Source organism: Hemitrygon akajei, chromosome 21 (assembly GCF_048418815.1).
Source record: "Hemitrygon akajei chromosome 21, sHemAka1.3, whole genome shotgun sequence".
In the NCBI taxonomy this organism is placed as follows: Eukaryota; Metazoa; Chordata; class Chondrichthyes; order Myliobatiformes; family Dasyatidae; genus Hemitrygon; species Hemitrygon akajei.
The window spans coordinates 70,473,985-70,494,246 of NC_133144.1; the positions used below are offsets into that span (position 1 = coordinate 70,473,985).

General features: G+C 39.4%; 1 protein-coding gene across 2 annotated transcripts in view; it reads right to left on the reverse strand.

The window, feature by feature from the left end:
• LOC140714433 (vinculin) overlaps positions 1-20,262 on the reverse strand; it is a 306,627-nt gene that overhangs the window by 41,119 nt on the left and 245,246 nt on the right. For both annotated transcript variants that reach the window (XM_073025728.1, XM_073025729.1), the window contains exons 16-18: positions 18,771-19,073; positions 13,626-13,750; positions 2,476-2,661 (exon numbers count right to left, since the gene is read on the reverse strand). In XM_073025728.1, the coding sequence (XP_072881829.1) occupies positions 2,476-2,661; positions 13,626-13,750; positions 18,771-19,073 (614 nt within the window). The remainder of the gene's footprint in view (positions 1-2,475; positions 2,662-13,625; positions 13,751-18,770; positions 19,074-20,262) is intronic.

The window sequence follows — 20,262 nt, forward strand, 5'->3', positions numbered from 1 at the left end:
GGCCTGTATTGTGCTGTAGGTTTTCTACGTTTCTAAGTTCAATCTGGAATTATCTACAATGAAGAGATAATGTCAAACAATTGTCTGTCTTATCAGTGAAAGACATTGAAAAATTAGTTCAGTAGCAGATTCCATTTGGCGATAGTTATTATTGATACCAAGAAGCAGTTTACTCATGACAAAATTTCAAATCAAAGGGGCAAATGGTCATGGTATGCCAAAACTCTGAAATTACAGAGAGCCAGATTGAATTCATATTGAGAGAAGAGATATTGTTCCATTTGTAAAATAAAAGGACATTTCATAAGACAACCACAGACAAATGATTATTTCATTACTACCAAAAAAAAAACGAGTCAGTCAAGCATCAACTACAGAGAAAGTAGTAGTGGAGGTATTCCAAGAATACAAGCGTCATACAATTTAGGATGCTTTTACTGTAATTATTAAAGGAATATTAATTTAATTATTAAAGAATGATATTCTAGAAATCATTTCAAAATGAACTAGTGGGATAGAATTCGAAAAGGTTAACTCTGTTCAGCATCCTTTTCTATCAAGTGTTACCTGGTTAGAACTATGGAAAATTCTTCCTTAGGGCCGAGATTCATGAATATGGGTTATTTTTAACAATGTTTAGATATTCTGAAAGATATTTGGATGATCAGGAATGAAAGGACAATAAAAAATGCAGAGAGAAAGTCATTTCCAAAACAACATGTTGAAAAACTAGCTTGGAAAAAAAAATCAGAACTAGCAAATCCCATGTATCAGATTTCAGTCAATGGAAAATCCTGAAAAAGACGCATAACTTCTTGTCATATTTCAATCGCTCAAAATGTTAGCCCGCACACTGAGTAAATCAGCAAATGATCCACTTAATTAAGTGATGAGCAGAAATTTGCAGCACCAGTGATTCAACGCCAAATGACTGTTGCTATTTGTTCACAAGTAACACAAATTAACTCAAAATAGTAGGCAGCCGTCGATCCCAGGAGATCGTGGGTTTGCGCCTCTGGTGGACTGTGTCCTTTCCAGGGCGGGAAGATTTGAAGAACCGGCTGTAGTCCACGCACTAGGTTCCCCCCTCTCCACGTCACTGAAGTAGTCCAAGGGAACAGCAAGCACTGATACATCTTGGCACCAGTGTCATCACAGAGGTTGTCAGAGTGAAGTTGTAAACAACATCAAACTGCCTTAGGGAGTGCTGCTCCGGGTTTTTTCCTCAGAGTTTACTCCCGAAGCCTTGCCCATGAGTGTGTATAGCCACAAGGCAGCAGAGATTTAAAATCAGAGTTTTCCTTCTCCTAGGTGGGCTGCTGTCCAAGGCTGATGAGCCCCACCAGCACGACATTTCCATTTTCAACATTTGACTATAGTATCAAAAACACCAGTCATCAGTTTCACACTGAAGAAATTGGATATTACATTTGTATGAAATATCCATCAATATGACTGCAGTTTGCAAGAATGATTTAAACAGGGTAGCCAAACAAATTGTCTTCAGTATTTCTGAACTTCAAAATAAAATCATTAAATGTAATTTGCAGCAACATACATAGGCACTGGAGGAACTCTGCAGGTCAGGAAGCAATAACAGAGGGAAATTGGCAGTCAACATATCGGGTTGAGACCCTTTATCTGGATTGGTAAGAAAAACGGAAGATAGCAAGTATTAAAAGTTGGAGGAAAGGGTGCAGCATAATCTGGCAGTCATAAGTGGGTACAGATGAAAGGGGGTGATAGGCAGATGAGGGAGGGGGAAGAATGGAAATGATACTGTAAGATGAAAGGTGATACACAAATTAATTTGTGTAATCAGTAGCCACATTTCTAAAACAAAAGAAAAAGTAGACCATTGGAGGAACTCAGCAGGTTGAACAGATGCTACAGGGGAGAAAGAAATTGTCAACTTTTCAGATTGAGACCCTGCATCAGAATTGAGACTGGAGTTATAAGATAAGCAGAATAAAGAGAGGGAGAATGGTGAGATATTGACTGGTAAGTGTACTGAGGAAGGGTGAAAGGATGGACAGAAGGAGCCATGTGGAGTGGAGTTGGGAGACAGAGGAAATGGCACCCAACTTTATGCTATTACCTTTCCTCTTCACTCTCAGTTCTAAAGCAGAGACTCTGCCTGAAACATCAACTATTCCTTTTACCCCACTCCCCCACAAGAGCTGCTAAACCCACTGAGTTCCTCCAGCTGTTTGTTTTTCACTCCAGGTTTCAGCATCTGCAATTTCATGCATGTGGCAAAATGAACGACTCATAGATTACATATTGTAATAAGTTAGGATAGTCGTAAAACATTTAATTTTAAAAGGACAACAGAAGTGTGTGCTTTGGATGAATAAAATGTTGGAAAATTAAAGTGACAAATTAGAATAATCAGAGAATGAACAGAAGCTGCTATCTGTCTTTCCAAATCATGAAAAGGATGATTGCTTTTAAAACATTAGTTGAAGATCTCACCTTGCTTGACCATTTCCTGGCTTCATCATGCAGCTGCCGGGCAGACTCCATCATAGGCTGATTCACTACTTCTCCCGCTTTCATTTCAGGGAATTCCTCATCTTTTTCCTCTGGAGGTGGAGGCCGTGGTGGTGGAACCTGACCTTCAGGAAGTGGTGGCTTAGGAGGAGCAGGTTCATCATTCAGCTGAAAATAGAATGAATCATATTCAAGAACTCAAATTTTCTTTGTTGTTGACTATTTCCAATGTTTCTTTAATCATTGAAAGCTAAAAATTTTAAAAAGTGGTATACAACTTAACTGTTTAATTACCAATACATGAAATACGTGATATCATACAGAGTCAATTTTTATGTTAATTACATACAATGCAATATTCTTCCTTGGAAATTAAGTAATTTGATAAGTTTCTTTACTTTGTAATTTTTAATTGACGACCAATGGAAAGTAAGGAAAATGCCAAATGCCTTAACTCCAATGTCATTCAAATTGAAACATTCTACTGGATAACCAGGTCACCATTTATTCTATCTCAGTGAGTTGCTACTATATCTTTTTTTATTACAGACACATGTGGCAGAACAGATTAGAAACAGATATTTCACACAAATACACATCAGTTTTCCTTTAGCTTAACAATGGGTACCAGTAAGCTGTGAAAGACAGGAACTAGTCAATTAAATGCAATACTGGTCATACCTGATCAATCCATTTCAATGTCAAGCAGCAACATTAGGCACTGTATGACAACATTTTTTTAGAAAAGATGTTTAAATGATATGCATGATTGTGAAAGTTTCAAACAGTTAGACCACACCATGAAGCAAAATAATATAATTGCTTGAATGACTCACATTCAGGTTCTGGTTCATAGGTCAGCACAAAAATTTACAAAACAAGCAGGTAATAGAAATCGAAACATGAGTTGGCCAACTAGTCCTTACAAAGCTGCCATATAATTATTCTCAACGTCTTACCTTCCTGTGCAACTAGTCTTCGATTTCCTCACTGGCAGACCAAAATTGGTACATATTAAAAACATAAGAAATAGGAGCAGGAGTGGGCCATCTGGCCTGTCAAGCCTGCGCCACCATTCAATAAGATCATGGCTGATCTGACCATGGAGAAGGCCATGTGCTTAAGCCCTCTGCTTTATGTCTATGACTATGAGGTTATTGACTATGGGAGGAAGTAACCAGAGCTCCATGAGCCAGTCTTCACTAGGAGATTGAAACCGAAAACACCATATCCATTGCTGCCCTGACCAATCAGGAACCTATCAATTTCCACTTTGAATATAACCAAAGACTTGACCTCCACCGGAATCTGTGGCAGAGCATTCCACAAATTCTCTACTCTCTGGCTAACAAAATTCCTCCTTCCTTCTGCTCTAAAAAGTCACCCCTCAATTTTGAGGCCGTGCCCTCTGGTTCTGGATAACCACACAAGAGGAAACATCCTCTCCACATCTACCTGATCTAGTCCTTTCAACATTCGGTACGTTTCAATGCGATCCCCCACATTCTTCTAAATTCCAGTGAGTACAGGCCCAAAGCTGACAAATACTCCTCATATGTTAAACCCTTCATTCCCAGAATCATCCTTATCAACCTCTGCAGTCCCTCCAATGACAATACATCCTTTCTGAGATAAGGGGCTCAAAACTGTTGAAAGTGTTCCAACTGCATCTTGACTAGCATCTTATAAAGCTTCAGCATTATTTCCATATAACCATATAACAATTACAGCACGAAAACCTTCTAGTCTGTGCCAAACGCTTACTCTCACCTAATCCCAATGAACCACACTGGAAAGATGCAATAACAGGGTTGTCATGGTGGGAGATTTTAATTTCCCCAATATTGATTGCCATCTCTCTAGAGCAAGGGGTTTAGATGGGGTGCAGTTTGTTAAGTGTGTTCAAGAAGGTTTCCTTTTTTAAAAAAAAATTTTATATTGAATTTTCAAAATGGTTACAGAAGGAAACCCCTCCCCTTAACCCCTCCTCCCTAACATATCCCTATGAAAAAAAAGAGAAGAAAAAAGAAAGAAAGAAAGAAAGAATGTCTGGATATCGGAAGATCCCCACATGCTCCATGGAGTTCATAATAGCTTTAATATGTATATTTCTTTCTTTCCCCAGATAACCAATAATTTTATCTTTGGAGCACCTATATATTTAATCCTATTTTTTGTAAATAAGGGTGCCAAATTTTCAGAAATATTTCATATTTATCTCTTAAATTATAAGTAATTTTTTCAAGTGGAATGCAGCTAAAAATTTCATTCTTCCAACGATCTATACTTAAGTATGAATCCGATTTCCAAGTAACTGCAATAGCCTTTTTGGCTACTGCCAAAGCAATTTTTATGAATTCTTTCTGATATTTATTCAATTTGGATTTCAATTTTATCCTTTCACCATCGCCTAGTAAAAATAATGTTGGATTATGTGGAAGTTGTATTCCAATAGTTTGTTCCAGTAAAACTCTTAAATTTGTCCAAAAAGGTTGAATTTTAAAACAAGACCAAGTAGAGTGTAAAAAAGTACCAATTTCTTGATTACATCGAAAACATTGATCAGATAAATTTGAGTTTAATCTATTTATTTTTTGTGGTGTAATATATATTTGATGTAAAAAGTTATATTGTACTAACCTTAGTCGAACATTTATTCTATTTGTCATACTGTCAAGACATAATCTTGACTAACTTGTTTCATCAATTTTAATATTCAAATCAGTTTCCCATTTTTGTCTTGACTTATGAATTCCTTGTTTAATTGCCTGTTTTTGAATCAAATTATACATACCAGAAATAAATATTTTAATTTTTCCTTTATGAATTAAAGTTTCTATTTCCTTAGGTTTCGGCAATAACATTGTTTGACCCAGTTTATCTCTTAAATAAGCCCTTAATTGGAAATAACAGAAAAGAGTGTTATTTGATATTTTATATTTATTCTTTAATTGGTCAAATGACATTAATATACCTCCTTCAAAACAGTCTCCTATATATCTAATCCCTTTGTGAAACCAGTTATATAAAAGTTGATTATCCATTGTAAAAGGGATAAGTTTATTTTGAATTAAAGGTCTCTTTGCTAATAAAGTTTTCTTTATCTCATCATCAACATTTATCTTATTCCATAAATCAATCAAATGTTTTAGTATAGGAGATTCTTTCTTTTCCCGTATCCATTTAGATTCCCATTTATATATAAAATCTTCTGGTATATTTTCTCCTATTTTATCTAATTCTATTCTAATCTATGCCGGTTTATCTTCATCAAAAAAAGATGCAATAAATCTAAGTTGATTTGCTTTGTAATAATTCTTAAAATTTGGTAATTGTAACCCTCCTAGGTCAAATTTCCATGTCAATTTTTCCAACGATATTCTTGACATCTTACCTTTCCAAAGGAATTTCCTCACACATTTATTTAACTCTTGAAAAAACTTCTGCGGTAATTGTATTGGTAGTTTTTGGAATAAATATTGTAATCTAGGGAATATATTCATTTTTACAGCATTGTCTCTACCTATTAATGTTATTGGTAACATCATCCATTTATCAAGATCCTCTTAAATTTTTTTCAATAATGGCAAGTAATTTAATTTATATAAATTCTTTATATCATTATCAACTCTTATACCTAAATACTTTATACCATTTATCGGCCATCTAAATTGAGTTATTAATCGACATTGACTATAATCTCCTTTAGTAAGGGATAGAATTTCACTTTTATCCCAATTTATTTTATACCCTGATATTTTCCCATATTCTTCCAATCTAGAAGATAATTTATGCAACGAATGCAATGGGTTAGTTAGATAAATCAGAACATCATCAGCAAATAAGTTAATCTTATATTCTTCCTGATTAACTCTGAAACCCATAATATCTGAGTCAGTTCTAATTAATTCAGCTAGTGGTTCTATTGCCAACACAAATAAAGCAGGTGTGGACAACCTTGTCTAGTTGACCTTGTTAACTGAAATGATGTTGAAATTTGGCCATTTGTCACCACTTTAGCTTTGGGGTTAGTATTTAAGGTTTTAATCCATTTTATAAAAGATACTCCTAATCCACATTTTTCCAATACCTTAAATAAAAAATCCCATTCCAATCTATCAAATGCTTTTTCTGCATCCAAAGCAACTGCCACGCTTATTTCTTCCCTCTTTTGTGCCAAATGAATTATGCTAAGTAACCGAGTTACATTGTCTGCCGATTGTCTATTTTTAATAAATCCTGTTTGGTCCATGTGTATTAATTTTGGTAAGTATTTAGATAATCTATTAGATAAAATCTTTGCTATTATTTTATAGTCCGTGTTCAACAAAGAAATAGGTCTATATGATGAACTCGCACAAAATGCTAGTAGAACACAGCAGGCTAAGCAGCATCTATAGGGAGAAGTGCTGTCAACATTTCGGGCCGAGACCCTTCGTCAGGACTAGACGAAGACTAGATGTAGTCCTGACGAAGGGTCTCGGCCCGAAACGTCGACAGCGCTTCTCCCTATAGATGCTGCCTAGCCTGCTATTTTCTACCAGCATTTTGTGTGAGTTGTTTGAATTTCCAGCATCTGCAGATTTCCTCATGTTAGGTCTATATGATGTTGGTTTTAAAAGGCTGTACTTGATCTGGTATTGGGAAATGAACCTGGTCAGGTGTCAGGTTTCTCAGTGGGAGAGCATTCTGGAAATAGTGATCACAATTCTATCTCCTTTACCATAGCATTGGAGAGGGATAGGAACAGACAAGTTAGGAAAGTGTTTAATTGGAGTAAAGGGAAATATGAAGCTATCAGGCAGGAACTTGAAAGCATGAATTGGGAACAGATGTTCTCAGGGAAATGTATGGCAGAAATGGGGCAAACGTTCAGCGGATATTTGTGTGGCGTTCTGCATAGGCAGGTTCCAACGAGACAGGGAAGGATGGTAGGTTACAGGTACCATGGTGTACAAAGGCCGTTGAAAATCTAGTCAAGAAAAGAAAAGCTTACGAAAGGTTCAAAAAACCAGGTAATGATAGAGATCCAAAAAATTATAAGGCTAGCAGGAAGGAGCTTAAGAATGAAATTAGGAGAGCCAGAAGGGGCCATGAGAAGGCCTTGGCGAGCAGGATTAAGGAAAACTCCAAGGCATTCTACAAGTATGTGAACAGCAAGAGGTTAAGACACGAGAGAATAGGACCAATCAAGTGTGACAGTGGAAAAGTGTGTATGGAAAACAAGGAAATAATGGAGGTACTTAATCAATACTTTGCTTCAGTATTTACTACAGAAAAAGACCTTGGCAACTGTAGGGATGACTTACAGTGGACTGAAAAGCTTGAGCATATTATAGGCATCCGTTAGTCTCATGAGACCATGGATTTGCGCCTTGGAAGGTTTTTTCAGGGTGCAGGCCTGGGCAGGGTTGTATGGGAGACCGGCAGTTGCCCAAGCTGCAAGCCTTCCCCTCTCCACGCCACCGATGTTGTCCAAGGGAAGGGCACTAGGACCCATGCAGCTTGGCACCGGTGTCGTCGCAAAGCAATGTGTTGTTAAGTGCCTTGCTCAAGGACACAAACACGCTGCCTCAGCTGAGGCTCGAACCAGTGACCTTCAGGTTACTAGTCCAATGCCTTGTTCACTAGGCCACGTGCCAACATGTTGAGCATATAGACGTTAAGAAAGAAAGATGGAAAGCCTCAAGTTGGGTAAGTCACTCGGACCGGGTGAGATATACCCCAGGCTATTATGGGATGCAAGGGAGGAGATTGCTGAGCCTCTGGCAATGATCTTTGCATCATCAATGGGGATGGGAGAGGTTCCAGAGGATTGGAGGGTTGCAGACATTGTTCCACCATTCAAGAAAGGGAGTACAGGAAATTCTAGACCAGTGAGTCTTAATTCAGTGGTTGGCAAGTTGATGGAGAAGATCCTGAAAGGCAGGATTTATGAACATTTGGAGAGGCATAATATGATTAGGAATAGTCAGCATGGCTTTGTCAAAGGCAGGTCATGCCTTAAAAGCTTGACTGAATTTTTTGAGGATGTGACTAAACACACTGATGAAGGTAGAGCAATAAATGTAGCGTATATGGATTTCAGCAAGGCATTTGATAAGGTACCCCATGCAAGGCGAATTGAGAAAGTAAGGAGACATAGGATTGAAAGGGACATTGCTTTGTGGATCCAGAATTGGCTTGCCTACAGAAAGCAAAGAGTGGTTGTAGATGGGTCATATTCTGCATGGAGGTCGGTGACTAGTAGTGTGCCTCAGGGATTTGTTCTGGGACCCCTACTCTTCATGATTTTTATAAATGACCTGGATGAGGAAGTGAAGAGATGGGTTAGTAAATTTGCTGATGACACATAGGTTGGGGATGTCATGGATAGTGTGGAGGGCTCTCAGAAGTTACAGAGGGACATTAATAGGATGCAATACTAGGCTGAGAAGTGGCAGATGGAGTTCAACCCAGTTAAGTGTGAGGTGGTTCATTTTGGTAGATCAAATATGATGGCAGATATAGTATTAATGTTAAGACTCTTGGCAGTGTGGAGGATCAGAGGGATCTTGGGGTCCGTGTCCATAGGATACTCAAAACTGCTGTGCAGGATGTCTCTGTGGTTAAGAAGGCATATGGTGTATTGGCCTTCATCAACCACGGAATTGAGTTCAAAAGCTGAGAGGTAATATTACAGCTGTATAGAACCCTGGTCAGACCCCATTTGGAGTACTGTGCTCAGTTCTGGTCACCTCACTACTGGAAGGATGTGGAAACTATAGAAAGGGTGCAGAGGAGATTTACAAGGATGTTGCCTGGATTGGGGAGCATGCCTTATGAGACTAGGTTGAGTGAACTTGGCCTTTTCTCCTTGGAGTGACGGAGGATGAGTGGTGACCTGATAGAGGTGTATAAGATGATGAAAGGATTTGATTGTGTGGATAGTCAAAGGCTTTCTCCCAGGGCTGAAATGGCTAGCATGAGAGGGCACAGTTTTAAGCTGCTTGGAAGTAGGTACAGAGGAGATGTCGGGTAAGTTTTTTTTATGCAAAGAGTGGTAAGTGCGTGGATTGGGCTGCCGGCGACTGTGGTGGAGGCAGATACAATACGGTCTTTTAAGAGATTCTTGGAGAGGTACATTGACTTAGAAAAATTGAGGGCTATGTGTAACCCTAGGTATTTTCTAAAGTAATACATGTTCAGCACAGCATTGTGGGCCGAAAAGCCTGTTTTGTGCTGTAGGTTTTCTATGTTTCTATAAATACAGGTGACTCTTACACTGTTCCTATCTGTTCTTCTCACTTTGGTCATCACTTGTTCTCTCTGTAACTGTACAGACCACTTCTCTAAACATGCTCTTCCCACAACAGTTTTCAGTCTCACCGATACATCACAGTGACTCCTCGAAACCTAAATTTAAGTTTAGGTTTAGCTGCAACTAGAAACACTTCCTACATGTGATTTGATGCCATTTGATGTGTCTACAGCTTCCCACACTGCAATGAAATTATTAGTTTATTTAAAAAATCATAATTGCAAGTTTGATATAAATTACATTAGAGGTACAACAGTTTTTCTTTTAAAAGCTTCATATACAGTGGCCATAAAAAATATTTACATCCCTTGGAAGTTTTCATGTTTTATTGTTTTACAACACTGAATCACAGTGGATTTAATTTGGGTACTTTGACACTGATCAACAAAATGGAAAACAGATCTTTAACAAAGTGATCTAAATTAAATTAACTACAAATATAAAACACAAAATAATTGATTGCATATGTATTCACTCCCTTTAATATGACACACTGGTGCAGCCAATTGATTTTAGTAGTCACTCAATTAGTTAAATGGTGATCACTAGTGTACAGTCAAGGTGTTTCAATTGATTGCAGTAAAAATATACCTGTATCTAGAAGGTTCAACTGCTGGTGAGCCAGTATCCTGGCGCACACTACACCATGAAGACAAAAGAACACTCCAGGCCACTCCGCAAAAAGGTCATTAAAAAGCAGAAGTCAGGAGATGGATACAAGAAAATTTCCAAGTCACTGAGTATCTCTTGAAGTTCAGTCAATCATCAAGAAACAGAAATAATATGGCACAGCTGCAAATCTATCTAGAGCAGGCAGTCCTCAAAAACTAAATGACTCTGCAAGAATAAGGGTGGCCACCAAGAGACCAATGACAACTCTGGGGGGTTACTAGTTTCAGTGGCTGAGATGGGAGAGATGAGCATACAACAACTGTTGCCCAGTGCTTCAGCAGTTAGTTGGAGCTTTATGGGAGAATGGCAAAGAGAAAACCACTGTTGGAAAAAACTCAAAATCTCAACTAGAGTTTGCCAGAAGGCATGTGGGAGACTCTGAAGTCAGCTGGAAGAAGGTTTTATGGTCTGATGAAACCAAAATTGAGCTGTTTGGCTATCAGACTAAATGCTATGCTTGGTGTCAGCCAATCAATGCAGATCATCAAAAGCACACCATCCCTACTGTGAAGCATGATGGTGGCTGTATCATGTTGTGGGGATGCTTCACTGCAGCAGGACTTGGAAAACTTGTGAAAATAGAGGGTCAAATGAATGCAGCAAATACAGGGAAACCCTGGATGAAATCCTGATGTAGAGAACTGCGACTTGGGAGAAGATTTACTTTCCAGCAAGACAATGACCCCAGGCATAAAGCCAAAGCTACACAGGAATGACTTAAAAACAACAAAGTTAATGTCCTCGAGGGGCCAAGACAGAGTCCAGACCTTGAGAATTTGTGGCTGGACTTGAAAAGGGCTGTGCACTCATGATCCCCATGCAATCTGACAGAGCTTGAGCAGTTTTGTAAGGAAGAATGGGGAAAAACTGCAATGTCCAGATGCACAAAGCTGATAGAGACCTATCCATGTAGACTCAAAGCTGTAATTGCTGCCACAATGCATCTAGTAAATACTGACTTGAAGGGGTGAATACTTTTGCAATCAATTATTTTGTGTTTTATATTTGTAATTAATTAAGATCACTTTATAGAGACAACACGAGTGAATCTGCAGATGCTGGAAATAAATAAAAACACAAAATGCTGGCAGAACTCAGCAGGCCAGACAGCATCTATGGGAGGAGGTAGTGAGATGTTTCGGCCCGAAACGTCGTCACTACCTCCTCCCATAGATGCTGTCTGGCCTGCTGAGTTCTGCCAGCATTTTGTGCTTTTATCACTTTATAGAGATCTGTTTTTACTTTGATGAGTTTTTTTCCTGCAATCAGTGATTCTTTTGATCCGTGTCAAAAGAGCCAAATTAAATCCTCTTGTGATTCAATGCTGTAAAACAATAAAGCATGAAAACTTCCAAGGTGGGTGAATACTTTTAATCGGCACTGTAAATTTATGAATTAAATAGGATTTAAACTAAAAAATTCAAAATATAACATTTTATTACAGCTGTTATAAACCATTACCATTTACCTTATCTTTGCAATGAATAAATAATTTCTCATCATCTAATTTTGCAAGTTTTAACAGATTACTGTTATGAAAAACAATACTCTAAACTTGTACTGTGTTGTAATGTTAACACTACATGCTCAAATGCAAAATGACGTCTTGGATTTAACTAATAAACACATGTAAAATTAGCAATGCCTTCCTTTCACAAACACGTCAGTGGCTCCAATGACTACAGACTGGTGGCATTGACCTCCCACATCATGAAGGCCCTGGAGAGACTTGTTCTAGAGCAGCTCCGGCCTATGGTTAGGCCACACTTAGACCCCCTCCAGCTCGCCTATCAGCCCCGACTAGGAGTTGAGGATGCCATCATCTACCTGCTGAACCATGTCTACACCCACCTGAACAAGCTGGCGAGCACTGTGAGGGTCATGTTTTTTGACTTCTCCAGTGCGTTCAACACCATCTGCCCTGCTCTGCTGGGTGAGAAGCTGACAGTGATGCAGGTGGATGCTTCCCTGGTGTCATGGATTATTGATTACCTGACTGGCAGACCACAGTACGTGTGCATGCAACACTGTGTGTCAGACAGAGTGGTCAGCAGCACTGGGGCTCCACAGGGGACTATCCTGTCTCCCTTTCTCTTCACCATCTACACCTCGGACTTCAACTACTGCACAAAGTCTTGCCATCTTCAGAAGTTTTCTGATGACTCAGCCATAGTTGGATGCATCAGCAAGGGAGATGAGGCTGAGTACAGGGCCACGGTGGGAAACTTTGTCACATGGTGTGAGCAGAATCACCTGCAGCTTAACGTGAAAAAGACTATGGAGCAGGTGGTGGACCTGAGGAGGGCTAAGGCACTGGTGACCCGCTTCCATCCAAGGGGTCAGTGTGGACAAGGTGGAGGATTACAAATACCTGGGGATACGAATTGACAATAAACTGGACTGGTCAAAGAACACTGAGGCTGTCTACAAGAAGTGTCAGAGCCGTCTCTATTTCCCGAGGAGACTGAGGTCCTTTAACATTTGCTGGACGATGCTGAGGATGTTCTACGAATCTGTGGTGGCCAGTGCTATCATGTTTGCTGTTGTGTGCTGGGACAGCAGGCTGAGGGTAGCAGACACCAACAGACTCAACAAACTCATTCGTAAGGCCAGTGATGTTGTGGGGGTGGAACTGGACTCTCTGACGGTGGTGTCTGAAAGGAAGATGCTGTCCAAGTTGCATGCCATCTTGGACAATAACTCCCATCCACTCCATAATGTACTGGTTAGGCACAGGAATACATTCAGCCAGAGACTCATTCCACCGAGATGTAACACTGAGCGTCACAGCAAGTCATTCCTACCTGTGGCAATCAAACTTTACAACTCCTCTCTCGGAGTGTCAGACACCCTGAGCCAATAGGCTGGTCCTGGACTTATTTCCACTTGGCATGACTAACTTATTATTATTTAATTATTTACGGTTTTATATTGCTATATTTCTTCACTATTCTTGGTTGGCGCGGCTGTAACGAAACCCAATTTCCCTCGGGATCAATAAAGTATGTCTGTCTGTCTGTCTGTCTGTCTGTCTGCTAATTTTAGATTTCTGTTGGCAGTTTGAGCTTTGTGTTAAATTATGGGTCTTTTCCCAGTTTTCTTTGCAAACTATTATAGTTACATCTGTTTTTAACCAATTATATGACAGAAATAGACAAACCTGAAGCTGATCAAGATCAGGTGGTGGCGGAGGAAAGTCCGGCTCCTGAGGCTGGAAAGCTTCCCGAACTGTAGCTACAGCACCGAGAATTCGATATCCTGAATCCAAGAAGCTCTTCTGCAGACCTAAAGATCAGAACTGCAGATTATTAAACAAGTGGAACAATACTTCTAACAGGCAAGTATTTCACTTACACAATATTTAAATCGAATGCAATGCTTGGTAGCTTATTTGGCACAAACAAAAACTGCAAAAACTAACCTCATCAGTTAAGAAACCACTTCATAATTTTGTCAATGTGCATAACTGTTCCATCAGTATTGCAAGTAAAATACTTTGGTAGGACAAACATATCCTACTCAAAATTTTGTTTTTTTAATTGCTTGCACATTAATGAAGATGTGGCCTCCTCTTGTTTTCAAGCCACATCTGGATTCAAAATCTATTTAAGACTCGAGATAGTTTACTGCCATTCTTCAGTACATGAGTGTAAAGGAGAATGAAATGATTGCTACTCTGGATCCAATGCAGCATACAGAACACAATAAAGAAAACACAATAAATATAAAAGTAATTCTATAAAACACAATGTACAAGTAACTTAATGCATATAAAGTGAAGTCAGCTGATGTGCTTGTAGTGGTGGTGGTATGGGCTAATGTGTGGAGGTATTGATCAGAATGCCCGTGCACAAGGGAAGTAAATTTTTTTGAGTCTAGTGTTCCTGACTAGTTTACACTACTTTGCAACCTAGTGTAAAGATTAAGACTGCAAAGATTAAGGCAAATATTTAGGCTTAACAATCAATTAAAACTAATTAATCTTTAGGCTTAATTAATCTTTAATTAAGCCTGAATATTATGCATAATCATTGAAAACTGATATATACAATGTTTATTGCTGATCCAAACACAATGTAGTTTCATACGAGAATTTTACAGATAAACTAAAATATTTTGCAAGCCTTCTCATTCTTTTTATGCCTTCACTAGCAGTGTACCAGATGTTGAAAGGTGAGGGAAGAGAAGTGAGTAAAGTTACATTTACACGGAGAGGTACACAAGAAGTTGAAAGACCCAAGGGTACATTAGTAACCTGGACCAGATAAACTGCACCCTCGGGTTCTGAAATAGGTAACAGTAAGAGATTGCGGCGGCATTAGTAATATTCTTTCAAAACTCATTGGACTCTGGCATGGAGCCGGAGGACTAGAAAATTGCAAATGTTACTCCACTCTTTAAGAAATGAGGAGGGCAGCAGAAAGTAAATTATAGACCAGTTAACCTGACCTCAGTGGATGTGAAGATGTTGGAGTCAATTGTTAAAGATGAGGTGATGGAGTACTTGGTGACACAGGACAAGGTAGGACAAAGTCAGCATGGTTTCCTTAAGGGAAAATCCTGCCTAACAAACCTGTTGGAATTCTTTGAGGAGATTACAACTAGAGTAGATAAAGGGGATGTAGTGGATGTTGTATATTTGGGCTTTCAGAAGGCCTTTGACAAGGTGCCACACATGAAGCTGCTTACCAAGTTAAGAACCCATGGTATTACAGGAAAAAGTTACTCATATGGTTAGAGCATTGGCTGATTGATAGGAGGCAGCAAGTGGGAATAAAAAGATTCCTTTCTGGTTGGCTGCCAGTGACCAATGGTGTTCCGCAGTGGTCAGTGTTGGGGCTGCTTCTTTTTATGCTGTATATCAATGAGATGATAGAATAGATGACTTTGTTGCCACGTTTGCAGATGATACAAAGATTGGTGGAGAGGCAGGTAGTGTTGAGGAAACAGGTGGGTTACAGAAGGATTTAAGACAGATTAGGAGAATGGGCAAGTAAGCAGCAAATGTAATACAATGTTGGAAAATGCATGGTCATGCACTTCGATAGTAGAAATAATTGTGTGGACAATTTTCAAAATGGGGAGAAAATCCAAAATCTACGTGCAGGTAGAGTCAGTGGTGAGGAAGGCAAATGCAATGTTGGCATTCATTTCAAGAGGTCTGGAATACCAGAGCAGAGATGTGAATCTGAGGCCTCACCTTGAGTACTGTGAACAGTTTTGTGCTCCTCATCAAAGAAAAGTTGTGCTGGCACTGGAGGGTCCACAGGAGGTTCACAAGATGATTCCAGGAATGAAAGGGTTATCATATGAAAGATGTTTGATAGCTGTGGGTCTGTACTCACTAGAATTTAGAAGAATGAGGGGCATCTCATTGAAGCCTTTTGAACATTGAAAGATCTAGACATGGTAGATGTAGAAAAAATGCTTCCCAAGGTGGGATAGACTATAACAAGAGGGCACAGCCTCAGGATAGGAGGGGCATCCATTTAAAACAGATGGAGAAATTTCTTTAGCTAGAGGGTGGTGAATTTGAGGAATTTATCACCATAGGCAGCTTTGGAGGCCAGGTCATTGGGTGTATTTAAGGCAGCGCTTGATATGTTCTTTTTTGGACACAGCATCAAAGGTTATGTGCAGAAGGCCAGGAGTGGGGCTGAGGAGAGGGGGGAGAAAAAAAAGATCAGCTATGAGTGAATGGCAGAGAAAACTCTAGGGGCAAGATAGCCTAATTCTGCTCCTATGTCTTATGGTCTAAATTACCAAAAAAACAAGGTGTTGTAAATGATATCTGATTCAATTCAGATGGCCTCAAAGCAAAGTGTCCATTAATCACCGAGGAAGACAGAGACATTGAGGGGAATACGGAAGGCGGGTGAGAGTTTCCGTGCTGATGTCCTTCCTTTTGATCGCTGCCAGAGAAGGAATCTGTGAGCAGCCTATCACTATGTGGCTCACATGGTGTCCCTCTCTTTCGACAAATGTCGGTGATATCACAAGATATATAACCATATCACAATTACAGCACAGAAACAGGTCATCTTGGCCCTTCTAGTCTGTGCCGAATGCTTACTCTCACCTAGTCCCACCTACCTGCACTCAGCCCATAACCCTCCATTCCTTTCCTGTCCATAGACCTATCCAATTTTTTTTTAAAATGACAAAATCAAACCTGCCTCTACCACTTCTACTGGAAGCTCGTTCCACACAGCTACCACTCTCTGAGTAAAGAAGTTCCCCTTCGTGTTACCTCTAAACTTTTGCCCCTTAACTCTCAACTCATGTCCTCTTGTTTGAATCTCCCCTACTCTCAATGGAAAAAGCCTATCCACGTCAACTCTATCTATCCCCTTCATAATTTTAAATACCTCTATCAAGTCCCTCCTCAACCTTCTATGCTCCAAAGAATAAAGACCTAACTTATTCAACCTTTCTCTGTAACTTAGGTGCTGAAACCCAGGTAACATTCTAGTAAATCTCTTCTGTACTCTCTCTGTTTTGTTGACATCTTTCCTATAATTCAGTGACCAAAACTGTACACAATACTCTAAATTTGGCCTCACCAATGCCTTGTACAATTTTAACATTACATCCCGACTCTATACTCCTATACTAAGAAAACATGGTTCTGCGGTTTATGGATCAGATTATTGCTTTTAAGGACTGTGTACTTTTGTTAGACTAATGGTCTTTATATTCTGTGTGTTTTTTTTAAACTGCCCGGTCCTTTTCTGTTCTGCTGAGCGGGGAGGAGGAGGCTTTTGGAGTTGATGATGGAGATGCCATTCTTTTTTGTGCGGGGGTGGGTGGGTTTGATGTTTTTCTGTGCATGACTTTCATGTTCTTTCTTGTTTTGTGGATATCAGGAGAAGACGAATTTCAGATTTGTGCAACTCTGCTTTGGTAATAAATCAGCCTTTGAACCTTTGACTTCACTCAGTTGTTATAATGAATCTCAGCTTTGGCTTCGAGCTGTGTTTGCAATAAAAATAACAACATCAGATTACACAGCTGGCAGGGTGGAGATGCACCTCTACCAAAGTGTAAGGTCCTCCTTCACTCTACTATCCAGACAGACAATCTCTGAAAAATACAGATAACAGCTGGGGTTACCCATCTTGTAAAAACACTGCCCAGAAGGCCGTAGCAAACCACTTATGTAGAAAAAAATTGCCAAGAAAAATCATTGTCATGGGACCATGATCGCCCATGTCATATGACACAGCAAATAATGATGACGACTAAAATGTTCCAGTTTCACCTAAAACTACTGTCTGATATTCACCCTGTACATAGAATAAAGATGCCAATGATTATTTGCTGATGAGCTCTCCTCCCTGGAATATTGTTTTCAGTTTCACACTAGGGAAATTCTGGGCAGTCACTAGAGTAGGTTACATGGTCAGCACAACATTGTGGGCCAAAGGGCCTGTAATGTGCTGTAGATTTCTATGTTTCTATGTTAGTCCTCTTGAAATGAATGCTAACATGTTCTGTGTTCTATGACCATAATACAGGAAGAATGAGATGTGCAGGTAGAATTCACAGTGATGTCACTGGGACTTAAGGTCATGAGTTATAAAAAGAGACATGGAAAACAGGGATTGCTTTTCCTGAAGCAAAGACTGGGGTGATTTTATTGAGATTTATAGATGGGGACTTCCATGAGCAGCATAGATTATCACAATCTTTTTCCCAGGACAGGTAAGCCCAGCAGCATTGAAATGAGTGGGGAAGGATTTATTGGGGATATGTGGAGGAGCAAGTTTTTCCACAAAGAAAATGTTGAACATTCAGAATGAGCTGCCAGAAGAAGTGGTAGATGCAGGTAGAATTATGACATTCAGAAGACATTTAGAGATGTCCATGGATAGGAAAGGTTTAGAGCAGGAGTTCCCAACCTGGGGTCCACAGACCCCTCAGTTAATGGGAGGGGTCCATGGAATAAAAACTGTTGTGAACCCTTGATTTAGAGGAATATGGACAAATCCAGGCAAATGGGAGGAGATCAATCAGGTACCATGGCCAGCATGACAAGTTGGGCAGAAGGGCCCATTTTTGTGTTGTTTAACTCTGTCTCTAAATTTTGAGATTTATGGTATCCAAATTTAGGAAACCTTTATCAACATGGTTTTGATGGAGAAAAATTAGATGCAATCAGAATCTCCTATCAAAGTTAATTGACTATTAATCATAACTTTGGTTTTAACTGCTCTCTTTATGAATAAAATCTTCAATAAGAAAAATGTACTCTCAAAAGTCTGGTTAAATGTAGAGTAGGTGATAAAATATAGTCATCCCTTACCAGGATCTGAAATGTTGCCAGCTACAGCTTTAGCATCCATTACCATGGGGGAAATTGTTTTGCTTAGTTCATCCGATGCTGCCTTTACTGATTCACGAAATTTTGGATCTTCTGAGTTTTCAACTTCCCTTTTAGCAACCAAAAGGATTCTGTTTGCCCGACGAGCAATGCTTGTTGCTCCAGCCACCAGCATCTGAGGCTGTACATTGGCCATTGCTACTTTGCATTTGTCTATATCTTTCTTAATGGCTTCCTCAGAAGCATCCAATAAGGACCTGGTATCAATGGCTTCGTCAACTAAACCTGCAAGATAAATGGCACATTTATCAGCATCATCTTCATTCAGAAGACAAACAATTCTCTATTTAAAACTTTTAACAAATTACATCTCAAACAAATAGATGTATCCAGTTTGCAACTGCGGGAACTTGGGGATAGTATAGTGGTGATGTACATTTTGCAAATGAAAATGGGGCTTGGATCTAATGTAGAAATACCTAAAAAAAAATCCAGAACTATACAATTTGCCCTATTTCCCAAGCCACAGTGAAATCATAGTAGTCAAGTCTAGGTACCATGTAATAAAAGACCAATGATTTCTAAATCTCAGTGTTACCATATGGAAAAAGGAAAAAAAAAGCCAAATGTTCACAAGAGCTACCTTACACAACTGCAGGATGCCACACAAATAAATGCATCAGTATCTGACAGGAGACAAAACATTTACATAACTGAAGCAGTCAAGAGACTTGGGAGCAGGCAATAACATCACAAATAATGCAAGGAATCCATTTCTTAATCATTACAATTTCAGATCAATAGATTGGGTTAGAGTTTATCTAGTTTCAGTTCAGTAATTTAGAGGATAAGGCACATTATAATGACCACTCATATTTCATTCATACAGTATTGATAATCCAATTTCATAAGTAGACAGACAGTTACAATGGAACATTAACAGGATGCAGGATGATTATAAAGTAAATTTATAATCAAAGAACGCATATGTCACTATGTACTATCCTGAGGAAGGTGGTACAGGCACCTCAGGACTCACACCACCAGGTTTAGTAACAGTTATTATCCCTCAACCATCACATTCTCGAACCAAAGAGCTTTGACCAGCAGTCAATCCAGACATTGAAAGCTTGGAGAGGAAGGGACTTCAATCAGGTCCACCACCTGAAGATAAAAGGCAGGAGCAGTTCGTGGCAGTATAGTAGAACTTTGACCAGCACCAATCGGGACAGCAGAAGTTTGGAGAGGAGGAGATTTCAATCAGGTCCACCACCCGAGGATAAAAGGCAGGAGCTGTTCAGGGCAGCACAAAGGAGCTTTTGACCAGTGGCCTATTCGAACATCGGAATTTTGGAGAGGAGATTTGACCAGTGGCTAATCGGTATTTGGGATTAATTAGTAAGAGCAAATTAAAGGAAGGCAGGGCAAGTGCAGTGGCCATTGTCTGAGTGGATATGGAGTGATGATATTAAGA